We start from the raw sequence: 14,840 nt of genomic DNA on the forward strand, positions 1-14,840 counted from the left end.
TGGCAAGCTAATGCACATGATTACAGATGCTTACAACTTTTTTAAACCAAATTTAGACTGCAAAATTACATTTATAGGCCTGCCTGATTACTGAAGTGTCTTCTGTCCATTTGGGGGGCACACAGTAGTCCATATGTTCTCTAAAACATAAGCAATCAGCCAGTACTTTTTCCACTCAGCACTCTACCAGCTGAAGACCACACATCTTGTGCTGCTGCCTCTACATTAACCTGAGCTGCTATTGTGTAATGATGCAGGGGATATCCTGATGACTGAGTACCTTTCTCCATGACTAATACTGCAATTACGCATCGCCGCATATGACTCCTGGGCACAGTCAGCAATCTGGCACCCAAATTTAGTTTTTTTTTTTTTGTGTTTAACACTATTCATTAATGATACATTTCTTACTACTGATAATGATAATTTCCATATACTGTACTGTATACTATGCACAAGAAATTACAAATCCCGTATAGTCTCAAATCTAACGGGTAAATGTATTTTCTGTTTCAAATTTTCTTCCAATGTTCAAAGCCATTTTAATTGCTACAAGTTGTTTGTTTTCAGATTCTCACTTCAAATCAACACTTTGCATCTGCATTGAAATGTGAGAGAGAAAGACCACTGTTTTGATCAGTAGTTACTGCTGCAAACCTAAGCATGAAAATGAGCACTAGTCTAAGTCATTGTTTACTGAAGTTAAGTATGATAGTGATCATTTCATCTAATTTTTCCCACCCTTGACTCACAATATGTCCAAAAAAATGGGAGGACAGTGTATAAACATCACTGGTGATATTCACTGTACTGATTACCTAACTTCATGGAATGCAAGGGGATATAGGAATAGGGATTTAGCTGTATAAAATGAAAAGCTATTATTTTGCAATTCTATGCTGGTATTGTAATGCGATTGAAAGTAAGGTATGACAAAGTGAAAGTAGAAAAATCACGGCTGACCAGATGCTAAGTTCTATCAATGGAATTTGTGTTACAATGTACACCTGAGGACCATGTCAAATCTGAACATTTTATCTTATACTGTGCATCCAAGTCATGTTGTCTTGACATCACTGAATATTTATGATTTTAATAAAATAATCACCACAAAGTGTGCCCACTATTTCCCCATTATTATACGGCAATTGAGGTTTAAATAATGGCAGTGAGCTAGCCAATATGTCAGAATTATAGCTGAATGAATGTGAATGGTTAAACGGAAATAAGAAATCCAGTCGCAATATCAGGCAACCACACAATCAGCAATTGAGGCCCCACCCCAAGATGAACTGCCTTACTGTGGAAAACCCCGCAAAAAGGGGGTGAAAAAAAGCGACGTGTTCCATCCGAAGTGTCAGATTCTGAAGTGAAGCAAAGGTGTGAATTCCCACCTCACAATATTCATGAGTTGTTAAAAAAAAAAAAAAAAAAAAAAACTTTACCATTATTTGATATTCATTCAGAGAATTTTTTGCATGGCATGGCCATTACAATAAGAATAAAAGATACAAAGCTGGTTCCTTTTCACTTATACCTAACAAAAGACATTTAATTTATAAAAAGTCATATTACCACATGATAAATAATTACATAAAAGCTTATGATGTTTCATCTTTAATTAAACTGGCAAGGTAAAGTGTTTTGCATGGAGTGCCATTAATATCCTGACCCCGGATGCACAGAGTAACTAACAATATGTGTATATTTATGCGCTCTTTCCAATTCCTTATGTACATTATCTTCCACAAGAATCACAAGGATTGCTTTGGTCTCAGTCACACTCCACACCTCCCTGCCTTATGTATAATGACTTCCTGGTCTTGATCTTTACATGGCCACTGGTGCTGCTGATAATGCAGACTCCTCTGCTTCAGAATATACAGGGACTTTATTCAAGGAGTCTATTTACAGGGCTATTGATCTCACTCAATATAGTATGATAACAGTAACTGGCCTGGGATCCTTTACACATGTAATTATACAGGAGCACAGTGTGCTCAGACTAGAATCAAAATGGGGGAAAAAAAATAAACTACATATGGACTGTGAAGTAGCATTCCTTATTTCCCTTATTTCTACTTGCCAGCAAGCATTCATATGTTCTGTAAAAGAGAATGTAAACATTTTTTGATCATGCCCATACATTTACATACATTAATTTGGGATGGTTGCAGGTTTGGAAATACTTTACTTTTGTTTAACACCTGATTATAGTTGCGGCTACTGAAAAATAAGCATAATGCACAACAGAAGGATTTATGTGTTGCTCACAGATTGTTCACACCAGTTTGGGTTAGGATTGCATTGTCATATTTTTTAATTTTTTCTATGGTTATAGCCAAAGTTTAAACGCTAGTAGTACAGCCTGTTATTGTTATTTGACTTTGAAATGGACGTCCATTCAGATTTAATTAAATCCAACTGTTTTACATGTAGCCATTAGTCGGACTGACTAGGGTTTGCACATTTAGTTAAGTACCGAAACTGTATTGCAGGTAATGCAACTGAGATTTTCAGCTAATCCACTAAGGCTTCTACTTAGTGCCTTGCGATTAGTCCATTGTAAGTTAAACATTTTAGTTTTTACCATTAACGTCCATTTGTAAAAGCCATTTTCAATATTTGTGCAAATTCCTGTTTTCTTGTCCAATTCCACAATTGAGATTTTGTTTATTTTTTTCACTGAATGTACCACTGACAGTATCAAAGCACCAGTGCACAATTTATACAAAATTTACACAAAACTTCAAATCTTATTCTATTGCATTGCATTTTAGCAATGCAGTTTTAAGAGTGATGCATTGAATTAATTTGTCTCACATCAGAGTTATGTTAAACCAGCTATTGCAATTCCATCTGTAAGCAGTAACACACAGGAATAAAACTAAATACCTAAACTGTATGCCTAATATGTATGCATTGGTGCTGCTACATCTGCTCAATAGCTCAATGATTATTATTCAGGGCCAAGAACCAATGGTGCGAAGGCACCAATGTAATTTTTAGAATTTTTCACCATTATTATTGTTTCTAACATGGGAGTCTATAACTCATAGAACTGCTCAGTGGATTTTTGTGAAATGTTGCACATTGATCGAGGACAGGCCAATCAATGTGTTTTTCTCCATGACCCTTAGGTCATGCTGATTTGAATGCACCCACCCCTGTGAAATATCAGGGTGCATCAGACAAGATTGAGAAGCAGACTGCAATTTCAGTGCAACTCACTGCGATTTTCAGATCTGTCTGGTCTGCGTTTTGTTCCCTTTCCACCCACCTGCTCAGACCAGGTCTGCGATGTAAATTGCAGTCTTGCATAGGCATGATTTTGGGGCTTTCCCAAGCAATGCGCACATGATCACAGCCTATTCAAAAGTGAGTCAATGGTTTTCGTGAATCATATGCTGTCCAATTTACCTTTGATAAAAAGCCCACAAGCAGGAAGAATGCATACTTTGTATTCATATTGCATTGTCTTTTTTAAATTAAAATTTGAATCCCTGTATTAATTTAATAGTTTTTAATAGTTTGTGGCTGTTCTTATACTGAACTGTGGTCACGGGTGCTGTATTCCATTCTTTTTCTTACACCCATCTGTAATGATAAGAATGACAGTAAAAACAACTTAAACTTGAAAAATCTTTAACAATTTATTATTTTTGAACAATCATTTAATTTTAATCATTTTAATTAAATGAATGTGTGCACCATGATGCACCAAGAACAACATTCATGTGAATATTTCCAAAAAAAAAAGTATCTTCATGAAAGGCTTAACAATTGACTAATTAGGCTGGTTGAAACTACATATGAATCAGTATCAGGTCTAATATAAAAGTGGCGATGATTAAGTGATTTGTGCATTATGCTCCAGCAAATTAAGGAAGCTATTTGCCGAGATGATTGACAAATTGCTCAGGAGAAGGATTAGCCTGTTCTGTAAGACAGAAAAAGCTCTGGTATTTCTTTGGTCATGCAACTTTTTGGATTAATATTCTTTATTTCAATTTGCAGGCATAGTGGAGCATATAAGGGTACATTTGAAAAAGAAGCCATTGCACTTTTATTAGCGCTTCAACATTTTGAAGTATACCTTGGTTCCAGCTCAACCCCCATTATGGTCTACACAGACCATAATCCCCTTGTTTCTCTCCAATGCATGTCCAATTCAAACCACTATCTCAGGCATTGGTCGTTAATTGTACAAGGTTTCAATTAGGAGATAATGCATAGGAAAGTGTTTTTGTTGACGTTCTCTTGCGCTGCCATCCTTGAAAAGAAAACCTGCCCCAGACCAGGTCGTAACATAAACAAACAAATTTGAAGGTAAGGTGCCAAATAGGAAGTGAGTCATATATCAGCAATGCTTTGTTGTATTGATGCCAAATCTGAATCTGAACTGGGAAACCAGCTGGAATTGGTTGGATGAGGTGCTGTAGTGCTTGGTCCCTTCATTGCTGCTTGCAGATATATTTATGATGATGATGATTGATGATGATTATTATTATTATTATTATTATTACATTTTAGATTAAATAATTATATTACTGAAACATATTTTGGGGAATTCAAATATGTAAATGTGATCAGTTAATCAATTAAATTGGATTAAATTGATTGAAACTGATTGAAACCAGCATATCAGCAGCCTGGTTTTACACGGTCATGTTCAGTTGGTGCACTTAATCATTGTTCACTTGATCAAATGGATCACACAGGAAATTACATTGTGTGCCTATGCCTTTACATGTGTTTCCAAAGATGTATATTTTGATCTTACCAAAGAAAAATGTAAGCACAGTTATTGAATAAATTTTATTGCACACATTCCATGAATGATGCTCAATGTTTTGACACATATGTCATTTTAATTAAGAAAGTATATCAGTAGCGAATATGAAGTTGTTTCTTTTTTGTATACATGACATTATAGTATTAAACGTTAGAAAACTGAAAAGGAATTATTTATGGCAATTTCATTTTTCTTATGGGTGTCTGGTTCATTTTGATACATTGTCAACAGCATTATGTTTCATTGTGACTGCACATATGCCATACATATTGATATGACTCTCGACAGCATTATGTCAAATGGATTTGGAAAGCTAACAAAACAATCTGAGTGTCAATTTAAACATTGGATGGAGTAAACACTGAACTTAAAGTAAATAATTGTGCAATGTTTTTGTTTCATTTGGAAGAATGACACAATTCACAGTTATGTGATGGTAAGTTTCCCTTCTGGGACTCTAGGACTGGATACGCAGTTTTGCACCCCTGGTTCCAGATGTTCCTCCTTTGCTCAGACACAGTACCTCCACCTTAGCTGACCTGTAACCACAATGGTTGCATTTTGCTTTCTCTTCAGCAGACAAGCTAGTGTTGCAATACTGACCTCTGGAAATTGTGACTTTCCAGATAGACACATTTAAAGTGCACAGTCAAGAGACAATGCATTTATGACTACTTTTCCGAATGGGAAGATACATTTCCCTTCAACATTAGCTTTGGGGTGTGTTAATATTCCTGCCCAAAAAAGGTGTTTAAACTGGGAATACTTTCTTATTTAGCTGACGTTGTCAATTTTATTACAAAGTAAACAAAGAGTTTTAAATTCCAGCCCCTAGACCTACTCCTGGAAATAGTGGAATTCCTGGAAACCCTGACTGAAATTTAGGGAGATACAAATCAGAGGCATGAATGAAATTCATAATGAGTCAAGTCAACATATCTATACTCTTTTCTACTATCTGTCCAAAGGTATGCAATATGGAGAATAGATCACTAAATATGGGTACAAGAGTGTTTTGACAGAGATACTAATCCCATTAATCCTCCAGTGGCAACAGAATGCAGGAGGACTGCACCAATTAATCAGCAGTGACAGAATGAGGTGTGGCTCCGGATCCTTTTGGCTAAAAGAAAGCAGGTTCCCTCCCTCCAATGTCTGGATCCTGATAGCTCCCCGGTGTCAGACAAGGACAGGTGACAGGACACACTGCTCCCTGCGATCTCCACTCGGGTCCCAAAAATGAAAGACAAAAAACCTACCAGATTCCCAAATAAAGAAACACCCACTTCCTTTTGAGTTACCAAGTCAAATGTCACAACAGCCTATTTTCAAAACAAAATATAGGTTTGTGCAATTTGAGTGAAATCTAAACCAAAAAAATAAATAACAGACTAGAGCTAAACAGAAAACAAGACCGCTTAGTTATTACATTCAAGCCAGTGATTTATTATTTCAAGCCAGCCATTTCCCAATGCAAAACAAACTTAATACAGTTCATGAGACAAAGACTTAAATGTAAATGTTCCCCAAATAATTAAAAATAGGTTACAATCCCATATGTCTGTTTAACCAGCAATAAGCATATAGAGTACACAGCATATAACATGCAGAATAGGCCTATATATGGGTTTCTTCTCTTGAGTACAGAATTGATAAAAAGATGCTAAAACACATCTGAAAAGAAATGGTTTTCATCTTGACAACTATGAGGCAGAGGAGACAGACAGAAAATATAAATGTAATATAATTTGGAACTCAGAGAATTTAGACATCCAAAAGAATGTCCTCTGAGAATGCGTTTTGGGTTCTGACTGAAATAGCACAAAGTATTTAGTTCAATCACTTATCTGAAACATTTGCTTTAATATGAACAGGCAAGTGATGGAGTCCAAGACATTTTATCCTGCAAAATGAAAGCTAAAAATACTAAAAATATATGTCCAACACAATCAGGACTGCATAATAGTGAGGTGTAAACGTTTTTTTTCAGTCTGCATACGTGACTCTCACAGAGATCACAAAGTTGAGGATCTGCCCTCCTGAGATTACCGTGAGACATATTATGTTGGTTTTGAGCTACATTTGACCTCCAGGGCTGAAGGTAGTGGCAAATGTGTCAGTTTAATACACTTATCCATAGACTGGCCAAGCGGAAACCTCCAAAGGCCCTTGCCAAAGCATCGAATCCCATCATTCTCATTTTAAATTAAAATACCATAATAGTTGCACTGATATTGCATTAGAATTATTGCAGATGCAAAGTGAATGTGAGGCAATTGCATGGAACAGCTGGTATTTATATGATACTGCTACAGTCAGGCATTATTCCGGCTGTCAAGCAGTTTAGATGCCATTGTGAGGAACAGGCACCCGTGCCAGCATGGATGTCATCCTTTCTGCACCAGAGTATATTCACTGATGAAGTGGAAAGCCATAACAAATATCAACTCTTCCGGCAAAAATGTATGAAATACAGTTCAAGAGGGTACTCTTGCATCTGCAATACAAGATAGTGACACTTCATATTTCCTTCAAAGATTATGCATAACTTTTACATTGTAAATACCAGATTTGCTGATGCACAGCATTGCTGTCAACAGTTGTACCACTTAAAACATGTATCACATGTAGCACTTTTGAACTAGCTTTGTAATTGCACATGTATAATGGTTGTAGTAGTACTGTCTGAATAAGCCTGTCCAATAGTTAACCCTATTTAACTTTTATAAACCAAAAAACAAGCATAGAGTAGGATGCACCCTCCATATGTACAATTGTGAATTTGCAGTTAAAGTCAAGATACTTCATTACAGTGGCATTGCAATCCATTATGCAACACCATACTTTAGGATTCACTTTTGTAAGTCAAGTCAAATACCCAAGAACAAGAGAACAAGCAATGTACTCTTACGTGTCTTCAAAAGCCCCACTGTTCAGAACTGGAGCATACTATTTGTAAAGACACTATAGAGTGTGCTGCCAAATAAATAAAATTTGTACTGACAACAAATCACTCTCAAGAAAATGCAGTAGAAATGCACTTAATTTCCAAAGGTATGTGGACACCAGTACATCACACCCATATGTATTTGTTGAACATCTCATTCCAAAACCATGGGCATTAATATGGAGTTGGACCCCCCCCCCCCCCCTTTGCTGCTGTAACAGCCTCCACTTTTTCTGGGAAGGCTTTCAAGTAGATTTTGGAACATGGCTGCGGGGATTTTCTTCCATTCAGCCACAAGAGCATAAGTGAGGTTTGGCACTGATGTTGGGCATAAGGCCTGGCTGGCAACTGGCATTCCAATTCATCCCAAAGGTGTTTGATGGGTAGAGGGTCAGTGCTCTGCGCAGGCCAGTCAAGTTCTTCCACACCAAACTCGGCAAACCATTTGTTTATGGACCTTGCTTTGTGCACAGGGCATTGTCATGCTGAAACAAGAAACAGCCTTCCCCAAACTCATGCCAGAAAGTAGGAAGTGCACAATTCTCTAGAATGTCACTGTATGCTGTAACATTAAGATTTTCCTTCACTGGAATTAACCACTGGACAACAGAGAGTAGTCAACGTGTGGAATAGCCTGCCAGGTCACGTCATAGAGGGAGAAAGACTAGGCTTAATATGGTGTTAGATACTATCTGGTCTGTAGGTAATCAGAGCACTAGGTACAATTTGCTCAGGAAGATTGGTGAGCATTGTTGGGCTGAATGGCCTGTTCTCATACAGTAATTATGTAATGTTATGTTATGTTATGTTATGTTATGCTACATATTGTCATGTTATGTTAACCATGAGCCTAAACCATGAAAAACAGTCCAGACCATTATAACTCATCCGCCAAACTTCACCACTATTTGGTCCAGTACAGTTGGCACGATGCATTCCGCCAAACCAAGATTCGGCTTCACGACACGCCAACCAACGCTTGCCATTGCGCATGGTGCTCTTAGGCTTGTGTATATTTGCTCGGCTCTGGAAACCGACTTCATGAGTTTGCTAGCTAGAAAGTTTGATCCATCGGTTTTCAAGATTCAATAAATCTAAAATCATATTACCCTGCAAAAGCTTGTTCAAAGGATAATGTTTGTGAGGCTTGCTAGTTAATAGGATCTCACGCCATGATCAATGAACCATAGTACATTATGTAGTGTCACTAATCAGGGGAGCTAAAAAAAACTGGGTCTCTCATGGGCATTCCAGAGAGATGTATAGCCTACTGTCTACAACATCACAATACGCAGACAAAGCACACAGCTGATGAACAGAGCCGAAAGGAATCTAGCTACTGTGCACTGTTAACACAAACTCCCTAGCCTGCAATTTGTGACCTTTTCAGAAAACTACAGGTATGAATCATTTTAATTGAGGGAAAGCACAGGTTCTTCAAAGCCTGTAGTGAAACAAAATAACAATTCAAAAGTGTTTTCATAGCTTAAAGCAATGTACATTTTGTAACAGACACAACAATTGGGCTTTCAAGCCTTTAAACTGATTTGTCTACTCTCTGTCTAAACCAGGATTGTCTAAACACAATTCCCTGTGTCTGTATGATCATCACAAAGTAACAGAAAAAAAATAAGGTGACAGTCTATTTCCTTGTGGTCAAAGTCAAGTCAAAGTGCACAATTTGAACAAGGGCTGGGCGATATGATGATCATATATTGATGATGATTGACAGCTATTACGAGGGGAGCTGGATATCATGATTTGTAGACAGTCAACGTATACTTCACAAACATTTGCTTCCACCAACAGGCACTACTCCTTCATGAACATAGTGCTGCATAACAGAATGCACAGTGGAGAGCCAAAAATGCATTTCTTTGAATAACCTGTTCAAGCTAAACAATTATTTATATTGGCCCACTAAAATGTGTAAGCCAGTTGTTAATATCTTATTCCAAATAATGTTTTCTTTTTTCTTTTATTTCTAAAAATTTGGCTTTCAAACGGGGCTGAGCATCTCCAAATTCAACCCCAACTTTGAATGGCCAATTCCCTGCGAATCTAGCCACATTCATGCTGCAAACCCCACTTTCAATTCAGAAGAGTATAGACAACTACGGTTATCCTCTGAAACATGTGGTGTCACCAGCTGCTTCTTTTCACACCGCAAACTAGCTGCCCAGAGTGGAGTCGGAGGAAGACCTTTCATATGCAGCTTGCGTCCACGGGTACCCGATCAACCAGCAGGGGTTACTAGTCACTAGATGGCGATGACCCTGAATCCTGAACTGACTGAATCCACCCATACCCTAAGTCAGTGTTTCTCAAACCTGGTCCTGGGGACCCACTGCCCTGCATGTTTTAGATGTCTCCCTGCTCCAACACACCTGATTCAAATGAATGGGTCGTTATCAGGCTTCTGCAGAGCTTGATGGGTGTGTTGAAGCAGGGAAACATCTAAAAAAAAAAAAGAAACACTGCCCTAAGTGATGCAACTGCCAACTGCACATCACCATATGGAGCTACTGGCCACAGCTAGCAGTCACATGGCCAAAATCATGATGCCTTAACCGGATGAGCCACCAAGCAGATAAAATAATGTTAATAGAAAGAATTTTAACAATAAAAAGGAAATCAATGTTATGTACCCTGCAATGTATACACTATTCCTGTTCAGTTTAAAAAGCCTATAGCTCATGTGAGCATTTACTTAATCATTCATTCTAGTTAGCCCAAGCACTGAAAGTTCCATTACCCAGAATAATAACATGGATATAAATGATATGATGAAATGTAAATACATGGAGAAAGTATACAGTGTTTCATTACATTCTGAGGTCAATTAAGGACACATTTTGTGCAGTATCACCCCATTAACGAATTGACTGAATTGTTTGAATTTTGAAAGCTGTGCCATTTAGCAGCATGCACTTAAGAACATTATTATTATTCGTATTATTATTATTATTATTATTGTAGTTTACATAGGCCTAATTAATTCATTAAAAATGTAAAACTTACTTTCTTGCTTAACTGTGAAAATTTGTAATGCTTAACTAATTCACATTAAGATTTCATTTTCCAGTTGAATGAGGACATTGAATGATGATTTGGGAGTGGTTCTTCATGGCATCCAACCAGATCTTCCTGTCACCTGGTAAACCTAATCAAGGTGATTTTTCTATAAGTTATGTAGCATGGGGTGTCATAGGTTATGTAACAATTTATTACCACTATAGCATTATTCATTATTCAGTCACCCTCTGTATGCATACCACACATAAACGAGAATTATCATTAAATACTCTGTTGTACATATGTAAGCATCACCCTCCTTCAACTTGAAAGTAATTTGTTTTTAGCAATAAAATGACCCCATTAAAAAAGAAAAAGCTTTTAGATCATTAAACAAGATTATAATGAAGATGATGCAGATGTTAACAATTCCTTTTGCCTTCCATTAGCCATCTAATTGATTCTGACCTGTTGCAGAGCATAAATCTGCTGGATTGGAGATAACAAATCCACAGCAATGGCACATCACAGACTTGGAGAAAAGTGTGAAAAAAAAATTAACACAGGGCAGGGTGGCTGTTCATATCAGGATCTTCGTAATCGACATGGCAGGTGTGAATAATTGCAGACCTCTGGAGTCATCAAAATTGGAGGTTTATGTTTCATCTTCACACACTGGCAAATACATTATATTGTTGTTTGCCGTCAACTTTATTTTTTGGCTTTTATTTTGAAACAATGACAGATTTGAAAGACAAAGGTTTTGTACCAGGACCAAGGTGGCACATATTTTGGTTATAGTCTACAAATCATCTTCTCAAGGCTTTAAACTGTATAACTTTAACCTCAAAAGCACTGCCGAAGGAAATGCCAGGGAAAATGAGAAATGACATTCATTTCATGGTAAATGCTGCACTCCATTTATCAATCTTTATTTATAAAATTGCAGTGCACTCCAGAGAAACCAACATTTTGACAACTGTGTGCCCTGCACAAGGCACAGAGGTACTAAAGAGCTGGTTTCACTGTGATTGATTTTCTTCCCCTAAATAATAAATAAATTAATAAATTGAAATATGTAAGATTAACCTTCTTCAGCCACGCAGTTGGAAACAAAGATTGTCATCTGATGCAATGTTGTGCGAACTACAGCAGCAAATAGATTTCCAGTAGAGAACTGGGAATACAACTTCAATGCTTAATTGAATGACACCACAAAAGAAAATGTCCATTCAAGCGAGAAGTCTGATCAAAACAAGTCTGGAAGTCCAGTAATTACTTATAATAACAAACTAACAAGCTAAAATGATGCCCCTAAGGCTTTATGCCCATACTAAAGGACTGGATTGAAACTGTGACCATAACAGTACACTGAACATAACATGGGGTGGTGTCCCTTCTAAGTGTATTTGCATATCAAGATGCTTTAGCTATATCATAGGTCTCAGGTCAGGCTTAAACCCAAGGAACTGCCAATGACAAAACTATCTGCAACACTGATACAACACGACCAAGGCTGATACCAAGGAACTTTCGAGGCATCATATGAAACATAAGGGTGTGTGACACAACCGCCTTCAGGCATACAAGCAATATGGCAAATATGTTCCTCATCACTGTTGCTAAGGTAATTTCGAGGAGCCCCATAAACTATCAATGACACAATAAAACAGAACTCATCACTGCAACCAGCAGGATGAAAATGAGAACCCGAGGAAATGCAGCCCTTTTTAAAGCCCCCTCACTTAACCACACTACATAGTCGCTATATATTCAAATGATCAACCCCAGTACTCACCATTTCCTCTCTGCCAATTACTGTAGAACCACCCTATGTATATGTGAATGTCTTAAAACTGTTTTTAGTTTTCTTTTCACAGATCCTTTCAGCATCGCAATATATTTCACGTTAACACAATTAACAAGCCATTTCCTGTTGTGACGATTCGTTTTTTGTTGTTTTTTTTTTCATGATATACAGTACATCATTGATACATACCTAGATGCAATTGCTGTTCCTATAAATTTATAAATAAAATTGAATGTTTGGAGGCTGACAGTTCAGTAAAATAAAATACATCTGGCCATTGAATATATACCCATATAAATATGATTAAACCGAATGAAGAGGTCCTTAAAATCCCAATTTCTACTGAAAAAAGCACTAGTTCTAGCAGTCTATTTTAAGAGTCTACAATCTGACCGTGCCCCCGCCAAGAGTAAGGAGAAAAACCTTCCTTTTTTGCATGCACTGTTTATCCTCGTGAGCTTTAAATCAATATTTAAACACCGAAATATCACGCAAAAGTATATAACTTGCAAAGACACGAAAAAAACAGAATAGAACGTTTCTTCATGATGTCTATTTTTTACTATCAATTGCCCGAACAAAATTGAAATACGCCAACTTCTTAGAAGACAACTTTATTCGCCATTTACCAAATATGCTCTTCGCTTGGAGACCAGAAATCTACCTTGTAGACTACAATTAAATCTGTAACTAGCTAAACTGCAGGCCTATATATCTTACCACCTCAAAACCCCGGAAATTTCTATATCGATGACGAACGTAGCCATCAGAAGAAAACAAAACTGCCACTAAAACAGATGCACTACTTCAGTATACGTTTTGCATACCTACTCGTTTGAGAGAAGGCTGACACCTAAAGCGATATTTCGTCTTTGAAAAGCCTCTCAATTTCAATACATTACACAACTTGCATACGCAGCTTTTAAAACCGAGATACAGTGGGGTAGAGAAGCCTAAAGTACAGCGAAAGTATTCAGCTGGCTGTCAGAATGAAGCGTTGGACTGGACCGCTTATTTGTGCGTTCAGAAGATGACCCAGTTAAGAGTAGCTAGCATAGAGAGAGTGGGGGAAGATATTAAAACGTAACATGTTTTGACGAGAATACCGTTATCATACATAATCTCTTTCATATGTTAGCCTTGGACCAGCGCTTCAAACAACATCTTTTGAATAGGCATACTTGCGTATGTGATGTATCGGCTACTTTTTCGCGTCAGAACGAAGACGACGTTAACGTTAACTAGTTAGCTATGTAGTTTGGTTTGTTTTTCCTACCTGAGAAGAGCGGTGTCCCCTTGTCTGCTTACCACATTTTCCATTCCCAGCCAGGGATAGTCCACAGTTTGTCCAGCAGGCAAACAGGACGGCAGAAAGCAGAAGAGACTGAGAATTATAGCGGTAAACCACTGACCGGAGACAGACGCATCCTGCACCGCAATCATTGTGTCCATCACAGCTACAATACTTCCCTCGCTGTCGACAACAAACACCTTCAGCGAAGCTCTTATTCCAGCTCTTGCCTCCCTGAATACCTCAATAAATGGCGTTCCAGAGAGTTTTCCAGGTTTGTTTTGTCAGAACGGCACTGTATGAAGAACTCTACTCTCCAGTGGCTTGCACACCATCTAGTGAGGAAATGTGATGTAAAATGAGAGCAGACCGAGCAGCAGACAACCCCCAGGCTCTGATCCTGTTGCCATGCGGCCGTTTCCCAGGCAACCTGTTCCCAGTAGCTGGTGTTGGAGCCGTTGAAGCTGGTAGGCATTGATACAACAATACAACACAAGAGCAATTAAAAATATCGATTAAAGAGTGATCCTAACCCAGAGCTACGGACCAGGCAACATGGCTGAGATAATGACAAATATTAACTCTATTTGTGCCGGACAGGTGTAAGCTCATAACTGCTCACAAAAAAAGAGAACTGATTTCAAAACCAAAATGGATTATTAGACCTTATCCATCTAAACTAAAACAGAGTTTGAACTGATTAATGGTAACGAGAGCATGGATGACTTGAGTGTCAGTGTTATGCTTGGTATACACTAGGCTATTTAATAGCAAATTATTATACACAAATTCAGCTCTCAGAAGAAAGTTATAAAGTGATGGTGGGTGTAATGAGTGTGGCTCAGATCACTTTAAAAATACATAAACTACCTACTTCTGAATTCAAAATTTTAGATAGAATTTTGGTCGCTATCGATTGGCTCTGTATTTAATGTAATATATGAAATATTTGCAAATTTTCCTGCTTGAAAAAATAATTATG

General features: G+C 37.6%; 1 protein-coding gene across 3 annotated transcripts in view; it reads right to left on the reverse strand.

Moving 5' to 3' along the window:
- negr1 (neuronal growth regulator 1) overlaps nucleotides 1-14,326 on the reverse strand; it is a 198,308-nt gene extending 183,982 nt beyond the window's left edge. For 2 of the 3 annotated variants that reach the window (XM_064333388.1, XM_064333390.1), the window contains exon 1: nucleotides 13,844-14,326. In XM_064333388.1, coding sequence (XP_064189458.1) covers nucleotides 13,844-14,019 — 176 coding nt within the window. In that variant the 5' untranslated portion in view covers nucleotides 14,020-14,326. The remainder of the gene's footprint in view (nucleotides 1-13,843) is intronic. The other variant, XM_064333389.1, reaches the window with a different exon arrangement.
- Between the last annotated feature and the right edge of the window lie 514 nt (nucleotides 14,327-14,840).

Source organism: Anguilla rostrata, chromosome 4 (genome assembly GCF_018555375.3).
Source record: "Anguilla rostrata isolate EN2019 chromosome 4, ASM1855537v3, whole genome shotgun sequence".
In the NCBI taxonomy this organism is placed as follows: Eukaryota; Metazoa; Chordata; class Actinopteri; order Anguilliformes; family Anguillidae; genus Anguilla; species Anguilla rostrata.